The sequence below is a fragment of the Staurois parvus genome, unplaced genomic scaffold (genome assembly GCF_062004578.1).
Source record: "Staurois parvus isolate SC_StPar_1 unplaced genomic scaffold, SC_StPar_1.0 ptg000272l, whole genome shotgun sequence".
Classification (NCBI taxonomy): domain Eukaryota; kingdom Metazoa; phylum Chordata; class Amphibia; order Anura; family Ranidae; genus Staurois; species Staurois parvus.
In genome coordinates, this window is record NW_028318068.1 from 5,212,554 (window position 1) to 5,227,794 (window position 15,241).

At 41.0% G+C, this 15,241-nt stretch overlaps 1 protein-coding gene across 2 annotated transcripts in view; it reads left to right on the forward strand.

Moving 5' to 3' along the window:
• Positions 1-15,241, forward strand: part of DCC (DCC netrin 1 receptor) — a 1,041,949-nt gene that overhangs the window by 687,882 nt on the left and 338,826 nt on the right. For both annotated transcript variants that reach the window (XM_089681618.1, XM_089681619.1), the window contains exon 8: positions 8,036-8,192. In XM_089681618.1, the coding sequence (XP_089537744.1) occupies positions 8,036-8,192 (157 nt within the window). The remainder of the gene's footprint in view (positions 1-8,035; positions 8,193-15,241) is intronic.

Consider the following 15,241-nt stretch of genomic DNA (forward strand, 5'->3'; position numbering starts at 1 on the left):
TTCTTTCTGCCTGGAAACTGAGAAACATCCATGGCGTCCAAAAAGCGTCCCTTTAGGTCAAAAGCGGTTTTAGACCAGCTAGAGAACAGCGATAGTAAATCAGAACCACTTGCAGAATTGATTGATAATGATTCGTGGGGGAAATTCGTCATCAGACACTGAAAACGATTTTGCGACTTTGCTCAGTGATGTGCGAACTTGACGCTGTATTTCAAATTTCTGGTTTGGTTTGATTATATTATTGAATTAAATTTATTATTATTATATATTTTTTTTTAATGATCATTTATTAAATTATAATTTAGGATTTCGTGTTTCAAATTTTATCACATCCAGGATGTTTACTAGACTCTTGTCCGGACAGATTTCAGTGAGTTATTCCTAAAAATTACAGGTCTACAATAAAAAAAAATACATATTTCCATGCAAAAAAATGTACTGCTTTGAGCACAGAAATATGGACATAATCAGACCGCTAGGGAGGCTAAATACATGAAGGGTGTGAAGAAGGGCAGAATGTTCATTATGAAGCTCAAGAACACGCAACGTGATCTCAAACTCATTTTAGAAAGTATTACTTTATGGAAAGAGTAGTTAATGCTTGGAATAGACTTCCGGCAGAGGTAGTAAGTCAGTCAGCTGTAAGCAGATTTAAAGTGGTTGTAAAGTCTGTTTTTTAATTTTACCAACTAATATGCTTCTACTAAACCTCACCTGTAAGTAAAATCAATATCTCCTAAATGTGCGCCGTTTAGGAGATATTCTCTTTTCATTTAATCCGGTGCATGTGCTCTGAAGGAACGGCATACCCATAGTTACATAGTTAGTCCGGCTGAAAAAAGACAAAAGTCCATCCAGTTCAACCATAGAAAAAAAAAAAAGTTATAATCCTACACCCACAGTTGACCCAGCCGAAGGCAAAAAAAACCCAGCAAAGCATGGTCCAATTTGTACCTGCTGGGAAAATAAAATTCCTTCCTGATCCCCCGAGAGGCAATCGGATATTCCCTGGATCAACTTTACCTATAAATGTTAGTACCCATGCCATTCCTTCAGAGTTGTGTGCCATGGCCCAGGACTTCCAAGCATGCATGGGAGTGACGTCATCATGGCCAGGCCTGTCAGAATTCCAGAGCTCATGAACCCAAAAGAAAGACAGGTAAAGATGGAAGCCTCTACAGTGGTGACAACGCCAGGGGCAGACTGACCATTTGGAAACTTGGGCACTGCCCGAGGGCCCGGGGTCAGTAGGGGACCCCATGAGATGCCCCTGGTACCTTTTTCATAGGCTTTTTTGAGTTTGGGCAAGGGCACAGGGGCCCCATGATCCCCTATTGCCCGGGGGCCCCGAGTTGTCAGTTCGCCCCTGCACAACGCACTGCTGGAGAGCTTCATTTTAAGGTAAGTTTTACATAAAGTGCTAGTATGCGATGAATACTAGCACATTATGATATTACCTTGCAGGGGACTTTTTTTTTGTCTGATTAAAGGTTAAAAGGAAAAAAAAGAAAAAAAAAAGGGGGGGGGGGGACTTGATGGACCACTTGGTCTTTTTCTCTGTCATTCCTCTATGTTTCCATGTTTCTAAAAATACAGTATAGTGAGTCTGAAAGCTCTTATTAGCTGGTGTTTATTGCTGTAATTATCTTTAAAGGGGAATCGTTATCAGGCATGATATACCCTCATTGGATTGTTAGATGATAAGTAGTAGCTGTGCAGAATGAGACAGGTGTTAAGTGGCAGCGCTGGATCTGAGCTGCTGGCGGCCTGGCAGGACCATTCCCTGCTCATTCTGGATCTGGGAACGCGGAATGAACAGACTGACTCTAAGAATAGTTTCGCGGTGAGCAATTTCTTTATCACTAGATGCTAACTCTGCAGTAATAATGGCTACTAAACATAAATTATAAGTTGTATAAAAAAGGTCCTAATAACATTCCTGCATAAATATGCAAATGTTTTTGGAGCATCCCGGGACTGAATAATTTTAAAGGAAACCCATCACAAAACTCTACATACACGTAACCCCTGAAGACAGACGTCTAGAGGCATTGCTGCAGGACCGTTATTTTGATCCTGATTTCACTACGCAGGGCTGCTGTGGGCAACTTTGTCAAACACATAGAAAAAGCAATCTGTATTATTATTATTATTATTATTATACAGTATTTATAAAGCGCCAATAGTTCGCTCAGCGCTGTACATTACAGAGGGGAACAGAACATGTGACAGAACAATACCAATACAATGCAAAACATGAGGGGATCGAGGGCCCTGCTCCTTGGAGCTTACAATCTAGGAGGGAGGGGATGGTGGCACAGGAGGAGATAGCTGTGGGGGATGGAGTGGTAGGAAGAGTGGAGGAGGTCGGCAAGTTAGCAGGGGGTGGGGTAGGCTTCCCTGAAGAGATGGGTTTTCAGGGTGCGCCTAAAGGAGAGGAGAGTAGGTGATAATCTGATGGGTTGGGGCAGGGAGTTCCAGAGGATGGGTGACACCCTGGAGAAGTCCTGGAGGCGGGCATGGGAGGAGGAGACCAGGGAACTAGAGAGAAGGAGGTCTTGTGAGGAGCGGAGTGTGCGTGTTGGGCGGTACTTGGATATTAGGTCAGTGATGTAGTTCGGGGCAGTATGGTGGACAGCTTTGTACGTCAGTGTTAGGATTTTGAATTTGATCCGTTGCGCAATCGGATGCCAGTGGAGGGATTGGCAGAGGGGGGTCGCGGAGACGGAGCGGTTCGAAAGGTGAATGAGTCTGGCAGCCGTATTCAGGATCGACTGAAGCGGGGATAGCCAGCGGCGAGGCAGGCCAGTGAGGAGGGAGTTGGAGTAGTCGAGTCGTGATATGATGAGGGAGTGGATGAGCTGTTTAGTGGTTTCTGGGGTTAGGAACGTGCGGATTTTGGCGATGTTGCGGAGGTGGAGTCTGCATGAGTTTGTTAAAGATTGGACTTATTATGTCCTATTGTGAATGAATCCGGTTGGGATTGAGCCCTAAAGTTGGGTGACTTATCTTGAATACAAATTTAGCCAGTGAAGCCAAAGCTACCGACATGCTTTATACAGGTCAGCTAAGTAGTGAAGCTGGGGTTAGAATGACAGCTTTGGAACATGCAACTTTAACCACTTAAAACTCCCATGGAGCGCGCACAGGCAGGGAATGCGGGGGCCGTTTATAAACGGCGACCTGCTTCGGCACTGCTCCCGTCTGGCCGTTTATGTACATGTACTGCCGGATGGGAGCAGTGCCAAACCAGGTTGCCGTTTCTAAACAGCCCTCGCATTCCTTGCCTGTGTGCGCTCCCTGGGAGCACGCGGCACCCACGATCCGGTGGACACAGCAGAACACCGATCGCTGTACGGGACCTCTGTGTGAAGTCCCAATCATGTGATTACTGATTGGCCAATCAGTGATCACATGAATAATAGTAAGCAAGATGTCACTTCTGACATTATTGCTTACTACTAGTGAAATCTGTGAATGATCACAGAGGTCACATGGTACAAGGCTATTCACAGCAGCCTTATACCATGTGGCAAGCTGTGATCAATCACAGCTCTCACAGTATTTCTCAATAGCTGCAGGAATGCAGCCAGAGAGGAGAAATGATTGCTTTTACTTTTATGAGTGTAAAAGCAATCAGTGTAGAAAAAGAAAAAAAAATCTTCATCACCCCCCACAAGTAGTACAGTGTCACTATGGTGACACTGTACTGCTTGGGTGACAGTATGTTAACAAAAAAAAGAAAAAATAAATAATAATATAAAAAAAAATAAAAATGTAAAAATAAATTTTGAAAAATTATCATTTTTGGTTATAAACTAATTTGGGTTATTTTTTTTTTAGATGAATACATTTTTGCCAAGATTTATGAAGAAAGATTATTTGTTTCCAAAATTTTATAAGAAAAACACTTTTTTTTTCAAAATGTTTGGACTTTTTCATTTATATAGCAAAAAAATAAAAATACCAGTGGTGAATAAATACCAGCAAAATAAAGTTTTATCTGTGTCAAAAAAATGCTAAAAAATTCATAAGGGTACAGTGTTGCATGACCGCGCAATTGCCATTTAAAGTGTGATAGCTCTGAAAGCTGAAAATTGGCCTGGGCAGGAAGGGGGTGAAAGTGTCCGGACTGGAAGTGTTTAACCATTTGCCGCCCGCCCTATGGCCAAAGGGCGGGCGGCAAATGTCATCAGCGTTCCGGGTGGATGCCATATGGCGTCCTCCCGCACATGCGCAGATTGCGCTCCTGCAGAGCGGTGCAGCGGTGCGATCTGTCACTGGCCGTGTACCTCGGACACGGCCGATGACAGATCTGAGTACCGGCCCCCGTTGCCGTTACCATGTAACCTGCTGTGACGAATCACAGCAGGTCACATGACAGTTGTATACAATGGATGGCTTCATTCATGCCATCCATTGTATACTAGTGTCTAGCTGTGAATGGTCACAGCTAATCACATGCACATGTCATGTGATTAGCTGTGGCCAAATTACAGCTAAGCACAAAAAAAAAAAAAAACAAAAAAAAACCCCTGAATGAATCGATGTCATTCAGGTAAATGCTTGCTTATAGCAAAGTAATTCTTTGCTATAAGCAAATTGTGTAAAAAAAAAAAAATACTGATCACTTCCCCAAAGTAGTACAATGTTACTATGGTAACATTGTACTACTTTGGTCATAGTGACATATGAAAAAGAAATCTTAAAAAAAGAAAAACAATTTAATAAAAAAAATATATATATATATATATTTTTTTTTCATACTGTCACCAGTCAGTGTCCCTGATCACCACCATGCCAGTTATATGATGACGCTGTACTGCACTGGTGACAGTATGTAAAAAAAAAATAGCGAAACTAATTTTTTAAATTTTTTCATTTTCCGAAAAATTATGACAAAAAAAATACAACTTCAAAAAACTCGCCATTCGAAGTACGTTGGACTGTCTACTTTGCAAAAAGGGGTCATTTGGGGGATATCTGTACTGTCCTGACATTCTTGGACCTCAAGAAATTAGATTGGCCGTCAGTACTTCAGGATTGATCAATATTCAGATCTATACCATAGTTTGTGAACTCTATAACTTTCCTACAAACTAAATAATACATCCTAATTTGGGTTATTTTCACCAAAGACATGTAGCAGAATACATCTCGGCCTAAATTTATGAAGAACAAATATTTATTTGCAAACTTTTATAACTGAAACAAAGAAAAACCTTTTTTTTTCAAAATGTTCAGTCTTTTTTTGTTAATTTAGCAAAAGATAAAAACCCCAGCAATGATTAAATACCACCAAAAGAAAGCTCTAATTGTGTGAAGAAAATGATAAAATGTTTGTTTGGGTACAATGTTGTATTACCGTGCAATTGTCATTCAAAGTGTGAGAGCCCTGAAACCTGAAAACTGGCCTGGGCAGGAAGGTGTAAAATTGCCCGGTATTGAAATGGTTAAATACAACTCAGTAATGATAGCTTACCGTGACCACTGGTTTAAAATAGGAATAGTTACAGGGTGCTTTCAGAACATGCATAGTTGGGCTATCACTGAAATAATTACGTTAAAGATGTTTTGTCACAACTTTTACATTTTCTTACTTTTTATCTAATAATGTGATTGTTTATTTCCCCACAAAGCTGCTTTATTGTTCACATGGTCTCCTTTCCAAAGGTGAGGGTCGCTGCTCAGGCAGACCCTCTGGTTTTCCTTCAGTCTCCCAAGGATCTTCAGCCAATGCATTGGTCACATAATTTGACACATTTTCTTGGCATGGTTGAGTAGCTGTACAAAACACCCCAAAAATATGATCCCAAGGCAGCTATTGTTTTCACAACAACATAGAAACCAGACTTTGAATGCCTTGGTACACGCTTATAATATGATACAAAGACATATTCTATGTTGACGTTTCTGTGAGTCACGCTTTACTAGAGCCTTTTTCAAACTTTTTAAAATGGAGGAACCCTTGAAATAATTTTTGGTGTCTCATGGAACCCCTGCTAATAGTAATTATAGTTACAAATCATGGGAAGTTAGCATGATCAATAAGTTGAGATTTGAGAAACAAAAATAAACAAATAAGGATTGTGGTGTAATTATCATATTTATAACCCAGTGGTGCTTCATACAATAAAATCATTTTCAGGGATTTTAGGCCTCGTGCACACGGGACGTTTTTACAGTGGCTGTTTTTGGCTTCTGGCGTTTTTTTCTACAGCCAGAAAACTCCCCAGCATGTTATCCGATGTGTTCATGCACACATAGGCTTTAATCAGCGTTTTTTGGCAGGAGCGTTTTCTGGCTGAAAAAAAAAACAGAACTAGTGGGTTTCAAGAGGAGTTTTTTGACTGTAAAAATGCCCTAATGCTGATAAAAGCTGAAAAACGCTAAAAAACATTGCTATCTGGTATTTATGAGTGTTTTTGAGCCTGAAGATTTTGTGGAAGTATAACTGCTAAAAAACACAAATGCTGAAAAAAGCTAAAAAAACGCAAAAAAACGTACGTTTTTATTGCAGCATTTGAAAGCTAATGCTACTGGCATTTTTATAATGTCCAGTGTGCATGAGGCCTTATACTACCTGCATTTGGACACTATGCAGCACCAGAATATCGCTTGTCCATAATATGTACTGTGTTTCTGCTGTTCGGGTGAATGTATCCATGTGTATGAGCTCTTATATTACTGGTCAGTACAGGGCACCTTACAATGATGATCAGTGGGAAAGGTGTCCCCTTCTGCTGGTGGTCAGTGGGAAGAATACTCCCCTTACAGTCTGGTAAAAAGATAATTGTCATTAGTGGGGGTCTGAAGCTAATGTGTATTGCTCAGGGAACCCCTAGCAACCTCTGATGGTCTGTGGAGATCTTCTCCCCTACATTGGTAGCCAGTGTAGAAGAACCCCCTTTTACGGGTGCCACCTTCTACTGGTGGTTGATGGTAGACAGGTCCCATTTCACTTGTCAGAAGTGGAAAGAATGCAACCAACCCTTACAGATAGGTACAGATTGCTAAATGCTCAGGGAAACCCTAGCAACCTCTGGTGGTCTGTGGAAATCTCCCTTGCATTGGTAGCCAGTGTAGTAGGACCCCCCTTACACTGGGTGCTACTGAGAGGAGTGCCACCTTCTACTGATGGTCGATGGTAGACAGGTCCCATTTAACTGGTGGGAAGTAGAAAGAATGCAACCAATCATTACAAATAGGCACATATTGGTAATTGCTCAGAGATGCCTTAGCAGCCTCTGGTGGTCCACGAAGAAGTGCCAAACATACACTGATAGCTACTTGAGAAGGACCCCCTTCCATTAGTTGTCATTGGGAGAGGAGTTACCTTCCACTGATAGCCAGTGGAGGAATGTCCCATTTTGCTGGCAGTAAGTAGAAAGAATGCTTCCCTTACAAATAGATACAGATTGCTGATTGCTCGTGGACTTTCTAGCAACCTTGGGTGGATAATTGCCCCCTTACCTTGGTAGCCAGTAGAGAAGGCCACCTTCTAGAATCTTTAGAAAATACTCATTGCTTAGGGAACCCTTGGCAACCTCTGGAGAAACCACTGATAAAGGCTGTTCTACTGCATTATTTTGACTGTTGGCTACAGTTAGCTTGAGGTCATTCCAGTCCAGAAGCCATGTTACGGCATACACCTAGTTACCCTTTGCATGCGCAGATCACCCAAGGCAGGAAGCAACCTAAAAAAAAAATGGTCTGGGTCTAAAAGAAGCCAAGGATGAATAAAAAAAAGAAAAATATTTCAATACAACTGAGAAAGAATTTTCATAGGTAGTGAGATCTTGAAAAAAAAATGTTATGTTATTGATATTCTCTAGAAATGTTTTTGCTTTAATTGACAAGTATGATGCTCTTTTTGTCACAGATGTCTTTAATTTATATATCTATCCCTGCTCCATATTCGCCTGGCCCTTTGTGTTTATGAATAAATTAGCTTCTCCTCCCACATTTTACCCTTCTGAGCTCCTGACCTCTGTATTGCCCACTTCTCTGACTGAATCCACCCGTTCCCCCGCAGCTATACCCAGCTCCAGTGTCCTCCCCTCTGCTCCCCGCGATGTGGCCCCTGTCTTGGTCTCTAGCCGATTTGTACGTCTCAGCTGGCGACCCCCTGTGGACACGAGAGGGAATATACAAGCCTACACCGTCTACTACTCCAGGGACGGAGCACACAGGTAAGCTTGTGTAACATAATTGAGTGTTTGTATTGGATCATTAGAAAGTAATACACAATTCCATCTCCAGCCTTTTATTTTTTGTTTGGCTAGCATGGGGATTTTATTGTCGTCTATGCCTCTGTTGGGGAAAATGATGGGAAATCCCACCAACTGGGATAAAAACACATTCTTAGTAGAGCAAAGATTATCATTATTATTGCTGTCTGTAGTTTCCTGTCCTGGTGACAAACACACCCTCCATTGGATGTATACAGTAGGTGTATGCCAACTGTCCTGGATTTGCCTAGACAGTCTCACATTTTGACCCTCTGTCCTGCCAATGCTGTGTCCTAAACTGTGTCCTGGGTTCACAGCATCAAGCTTATCAAAGTTATTGCTCAGAAAGGCATTAATTGTAGGGATCGGGGCCACTAGTGGGCAGGTCTGGGTGGGACCAACCCATAAGTAGACATCAAGAGTATTCCCTGCAAAAGCGGAATCTGAGAAGGGCCAACTTGTAGAGTGGGCGTGATTTGTGTGGGTAAATGAAATGCAGACCGTGGGCAGAATTAACAATGTCCCAGGATCCAGGACCAAAATGATGTTATATATTGTATTGTCACAAGAACAGGAAGCGAGGGAAAATCTCCCAATTGGGTTAACAGACAGAAATAAACACCCAACAAAATGTTATTTCTTCCCTGCACTACCAAAAAAAAAAGAAAATTGGCTGGGGTTAGGCTACAAAGTGCACATTTTATGCTACTGTAACATTTGTTGGAAAGTAATTTTGCATGTGACTTTCATTTTTTTGCTTGCTTGGTGTTTCCTATTTTTATTATTGCATTATAATCATAAGTTTGTAAATAGTTTTTTAGTAGTATCTGTGTTTCCGTGATTAGCATGCCTGTTGAGATAAAATTGCTTAGCTTTCTACAGTCAGGTCATACCTGACCCACAAATTTCCATTAAAGCACGCTTTCCATTAAGGCCACTTTCACACGGGACGGATCCACTTTGCTGAGCAGGGGATCTGTCCATTGATCCTTTACTGAGCAGAGTGGGTGGATGACAGGTCTGTGTCCTTTCAGTTTATGCAGAGCACACATGGACACAGCCCGCTCTGCTATATGGTTAGTCAGGTGTGAACGGACTGGGTGTCCTCTGATTCGCTTAGATGGAGAGGAATGGATCACCTTCCTTTTTTTTGGTAGACCAGATCATATTGGAGATAGGTGGGTGTAAACATGTCTGTTTACAATTGCCTGTCTATAGGGATTCATGGACCATCCAATCAGGTCCTCCTGAAAAACTGACAGAATCGGATTCGATCACCCATAATCAAATTATCCATGTGAAAGGGGCCTAAAAAGAAAGACCCACTTAATGACTATCCTCCCACCACTTTCAAAGCAAAAAAAAATTAAAAATAGGTATAGAATAAAAATAATCACCTTACATCCCTGCTTTAGGCACACTTGTATGGACCATCTTTACAACTCTAGGTCTTCTTATGGAACTTTGCAGAAAACCCTAAATCTTGTGAGAAGATGCTCCAGCCCTGTGTAGGAGTACATTCTCACAGAATCTAGGATTGTCCAATAAATGACGGGTGAGAGTACGCTTTAGAAATATGGGTGTATGGTGAGTATGGTGAAGGTGAAGTCACAATTTACTTCTAGTGAAGCAAACTGTGACAACATGGCATAAACATAGCATAAATCTCTTAAAGTGGAATGCCAGTTGTATGAATGTATATATCCAATCAGTCCTACTTGGTGATTCCATAATCCAGTTATTTGAGTACCTTGATACGCTTGAAATACTTTTTTTCCATAGAGTTTTCTTTGCAAATTTTTTACAAGCTTGGCCACCAAGTCTTTCCTTAACCCTCTTTAATTGCTCAGCTTAGGGCTGACATGCAGAATGTGATAACATATATGCATAGCCAATTTGTACACACATCATAGGTCCAATTAAGCATGTCTTTAAAGTGTGGGAGGAAACAGAAGTACCCAAAGGAAACCCACATGAACTCCATACTGTAGAGTGTCCTGACTCAAAGCAAGGACTTCAGTGCTTCAAGGAAAAGTGCTAACCACTAAACCACTGCACTACCTCGGAATTCCAGTTAGAAGTAAATAATACACCATTTAATATAGTTCTGTATTCCCTAAAAAAATTAGGATGTTTCCCGGCCGAAGGAACTTTAAAAGCAGTTTAGAAAACAGTTTAGAGGGCCTCAGAAGTGGGTCAGAAGGAGATCAAAAAGCAAATCAGAAGAAGGTTAAAAGGTTTCCAAAATTATTTCAAACACAAGCTGAATATACTTGATGGCTTGGCGTGTTCACCCATCTGATCCCATAGGAGCCCTAATTTAATCTTAGAAAACAATGTTACTTTTACTATTACAATTATTCTTCAATTCACATTTACTTCTGAATTTTTTAAATTTCCCTCTTATGAGTACAATATGAAAAATCTTGCTAGAAAACACTTTCAGAAATATTATACAGATTAAAAATGTAAGAAACCTGTTAATACATGTGTCAGAAATGTGTTAATAAAAAAGTATAGTGAATAATTTAAAAAAAGAAGAAACATAATTATCATTTGACTTAAAGAGGTTTTCTGGCTATGAATCGGCAGGGTCCCGGAACACCTGCAGATTAACTGCTTTAGCAGCACTGTCAGATAGCTCCAAGGCTACCGATGCTTGGCGAGCTGTTTGGCTTTTCCTGTTGTGATGCTTCCCAGTTTCAAAACCAAAAGTTTTATTGTACTGCACAAGTACAAAGAGCCAAATTTAGATCTCCTGCTCCTTACCTCGGTCAACTGGCTAACCTTAGTGGCACATTAACAAAATGAGACATGGCAGCCAAAGAAGACATGTGAAGTCTGGAGGGTTGGAGTCAGAAATGACAAGAAGTGCTGCAGGTGAATTGTGATTACAGAGTACAAAATACGCAGCTGTCTAAGGACATCAACAAATCTATGGCCACATTTCACTGGCAGGCTGGACAGCAGTGTAGGAACTTTCATTATATATGGGAATGAGTTACTGGCCAGTGTTGCACTCTACTGTGTTGCACAGCCAACCAGCTAAGAAAGCTGTTGTTACTTGTTTTAGTCCAAGAGGCAGACAGGTGACATGGAAACCTTTAAGGCTATGGCAGAAAATAAGAGCAGGATACTCACCTCCCTGATGGCCTGTGTCTCCTCCCTGCCCTCCATTTGAGTTCTTCAGCTGGCATTCAATGCTTCGTGGAGTTTGGATGCCTATTTTCCCCCACCCTGTGCTTTGAGGTTCCTTCTTCCAAATTCCTTAACAACTATTTAGGCCTGTGGTGACATTGGGTTTGGAGCAGTGGTTTTCAAGCTTTTATGATCTGAGGGGTCTCTGATGTCCCTTCTACAGAAAACTGTCAGAAATAGCAACAAGAGATGACCAGAGATTATAGGCTTGCTACAGGAGTGGTCAAAGATTGCGCAAATGCAACAAAAGATGGTCAGAGGGTGAAAATCAGGAGCAGGAGATGGTGAGATTCTGTAGACATAAAACAGGAGAGGGCTTCAACCTGGAACCAGTTAGCTGTGCTGGACAGACTGGGGAGCAACCAAACATTACTGTGAAGTTGAAGCAAATCATACCCTTCAATCTGCCAGTGGATTTTGGATTTTGGAAAAGGTCTGTCCCCACTTGCAGAATCTGCTCTAAAAGGGGACCCCGGATGGTGACACGCTTGAGACACGCATATGAAAATTTGAAGTATATACCCGAGGTGCGATTGGAAGGTGTATGATCCTGTCTCTATCTTGGCAATTGATGATCGCTATTCGATACTACAGGATAAACCTTATATGCGTTTTTTTGACGCACTTCTGGTGAGTGCGCAATCTTTACCCCAGATTCACCGTGTGATACACAGAATCTCATCCCACGCACCTACTAGGATCTATTGGATCCCCACGTTTGATCTATTTTGGGACTTTTTATCTCACTTTATTTCACCGTAGTGTGATTTGACATTTGCACTTTATAATATGTTATATATGTCATTTTTATTATTATTATAGCGCTGCACCTTAAATATATTTTTTATATATATTTATATGTACTATTTTGGAAGGTTTTCTCTTGGTTGCCTTTTGGTGTTCTAGCTGCTGTCCTTTGAGATCTCTGAATAGCGCTCGCATATTTAGTTTTATTATACAACAGGAGATGTTCAGAGACTGAAGACATGCAAAAAAGATGGTCAGAGATTGCAGACATGGGACAGGAGATGATCAGAGACTGAAGACATGCTACATGAGATGGTCAGAGACTGCAAAAAAGATGGTCAGAGACTGCAGACATGGAACCGGAGATCCTCAGAGACTGTACAGATACAAGATACAAGACTGTACAGATACAAAAAGAGATAGTCGGAGACTGGGACCATCCTACAGGAAATAGTCATAGACTGTAGATATAAAAAGGTGGTCAGAAACTGGGAACATTCTACAGCAGATGGGCATAGACTATAGGCATACAAAAAAAAGGTGGTCAGAGACCGGGAACATTCTACAGAGGTGGCCAGAAGCTGTAGACAAACAGCAAGTGATGGTCAGAGACTGAAAACATGTTGAAGAAGCCGTAAGAGACTAGTGACATGCTTCAGAAAACAGTCATAATCTGGAAATACAGTATGTTTCAGGGGACTGCTACAGATCACAGCTGTTTGAAATCAGTTGTGCTCCCTATAGCATCCTTAAAACTTACTTAAAATGTATTTTTCTGAGCAATAGCCATTACAGAAGATCTAATGAGAAAAAGAACATAAAAAAGGAAAAGGAATTGACAGAATAGGAAAAAAGTAAGAAAGTGTAAAAGAAATAACGCAAGCAATTCAACTTAAAAAAAATCCAATCTAAAGTTTGGTTTATATAAACACCTAGGTAAGTTAAATAGACTATTGTCTGTGGGGGCCCAAGGACTGCACAGTAAGTGCCAAAAGACTGCCTGTGGCCCCTGAACCACAGGTTGGCCACCAGGGGTTTTGGGGATGGAACTTCGGTACGCTGAAGGAGCTTATTATACTACGTCTTTTCTGGCAGGGGACTTTTCTTGCGCTGACATGGTTACTTTAACCAGACAGAGATAAAGAATGTTTTTTTTTCTCATTCTTCTTTAATTATCTTCTTGGAATGGAATCTTAAAAAAAAAAAACCTCAGTTATATTATTCAATCCATAAAACTATTTCTCTGTGTGTCTGCAAAAGATAGCGTTTGTTTGTTTGTTCCGGAAATGAACTGAAAAAATGTATTTCAAATCTCGGGCAGTGTTATTGCCCGGAGCCATTGCTAATCTTAGAAAAACGCTAATTAGATTTTTTTTCCCTTTTATTATGGCCTTTCAGTAATTAGTCTAACTTGTCAGATATTTGCAGATGGAACATTGTAAATGAGTCAGCATTCTCCAGCAGAAACAGTATAGCTTTCAGAAAGGCTTTGACATGCAAGGACTATAGAAAATAAAATGCAACTTGCTCGTAATGCAGTATTCCAGATATTTATGATCGCTGTAAGACTGGTGCAGGCTTCTAGGACAAGAGGAGAACAGAAGTACTTTTCCATTTACTAAAAGAGAACTCCGGGCACAAGAAAGTCAGCAATAAAGGAGCCTATAGAGGTACTGTTTGTTGTGGGCTCCTTGTATATCAGCCTGGTGGCATCCCTGAAGACCTGCATAGTGATGTCCATGGTACAGAAAGGGTACTGCTGCTTCTTCATTGTCCAGTTACAGGCTGGGGCTAGTTCTTGACCAGGCTGCATTGCTCGGGGGTCTCAGGGAGTGCTGTAGTATCTGCGTTATTGTTTATAACTGTGTTTTTAGCTGTTTTCTAAGTTCAAAGTAAGCCTGTGCCTGGACTATGCGCATTGACGTTTTTACGTATACAGTACAGTGAAAGCACTTAAAAAATAAGAATAATATAATGGTAGTGCAGCGCTAAAATAATATTATGGTCATAAAATTGCAAAATTAAAAGTTCATATAAAGATAATAAAGTTCATAAAGTGACTTTCAGTGCTCTTAAAGGTGCTTGAAATTCTGGTACGCCTGTGCTTGTGCAGTGATATGAGGAGAATTGTGCACTCACCAGACGCGCAATTAATATGCGCCAGAAAAATTATATCCTGAAGTCATCAAGGTGGGAATGATGTTAAGGTGACTTCCCTCTGAAGGGCAGGGTGGTAGGACGATCAAATCCTGGGACTTTAAATGCTGACCCAACACAGCCAGAGTTCCCCTTAAGGGCTAAGTGGATGCTGCTTCCTGGATAGGCAGAAGGATCCCTCTGGGTACTGGTGGTTAGTATTTTCCTTGCAGAGTCCTACTGTTCCCAGTGCCAGCTCCAAAGTTGTCCCTCCTCTTCACTTCTTTACCTGTAGAGGTCAAGGAAAATACTATCCACCAGTACCCAGAGGGATCCTCCTGCCTATCCAGGAAGCAGCATCCACTTAGCCCTTAAGGGGAACTCTGGCTGTGTTGGGTCAGCATTTAAAGTCCCAGGATTTGATCGTCCTACCACCCTGCCCTTCAGAGGGAAGTCACCTTAACATCATACCCACCTTGATGACTTCAGGATATAATTTTTCTGGCTCATATTAATTGCGCGTCTGGTGAGTGTGCAATTCTCCTCATATCACTGCACAATCACAGACATACCAGAATTTCAAGCACCTTTAAGAGCACTGAAAGTCACTTTATGAACTTTATTATTTTAATTTAGCAATTTTATGACCATAATATTATTTTAGCGCTGCACTACCATTATATTATTCTTATGAGGTTTTTTACTTTGGTTACCTTTGTGCAAAGCTGCTTTACTTTCTGAGTGCGCTCACATATGCTTACTTTACACTTAAAAAACAAGCCTTCATTTATCTCTGTAGCTATAGGCGTTATGGAGAAATGTATCTTCAAAGTTCATAACAAAGGCACAAAATCTTAATTTTTTTCCCCTACTAATTTCTATGAGAAGAAATTCGCAGAAGCTGTGAAATTCACAGAAATTCACTGAAG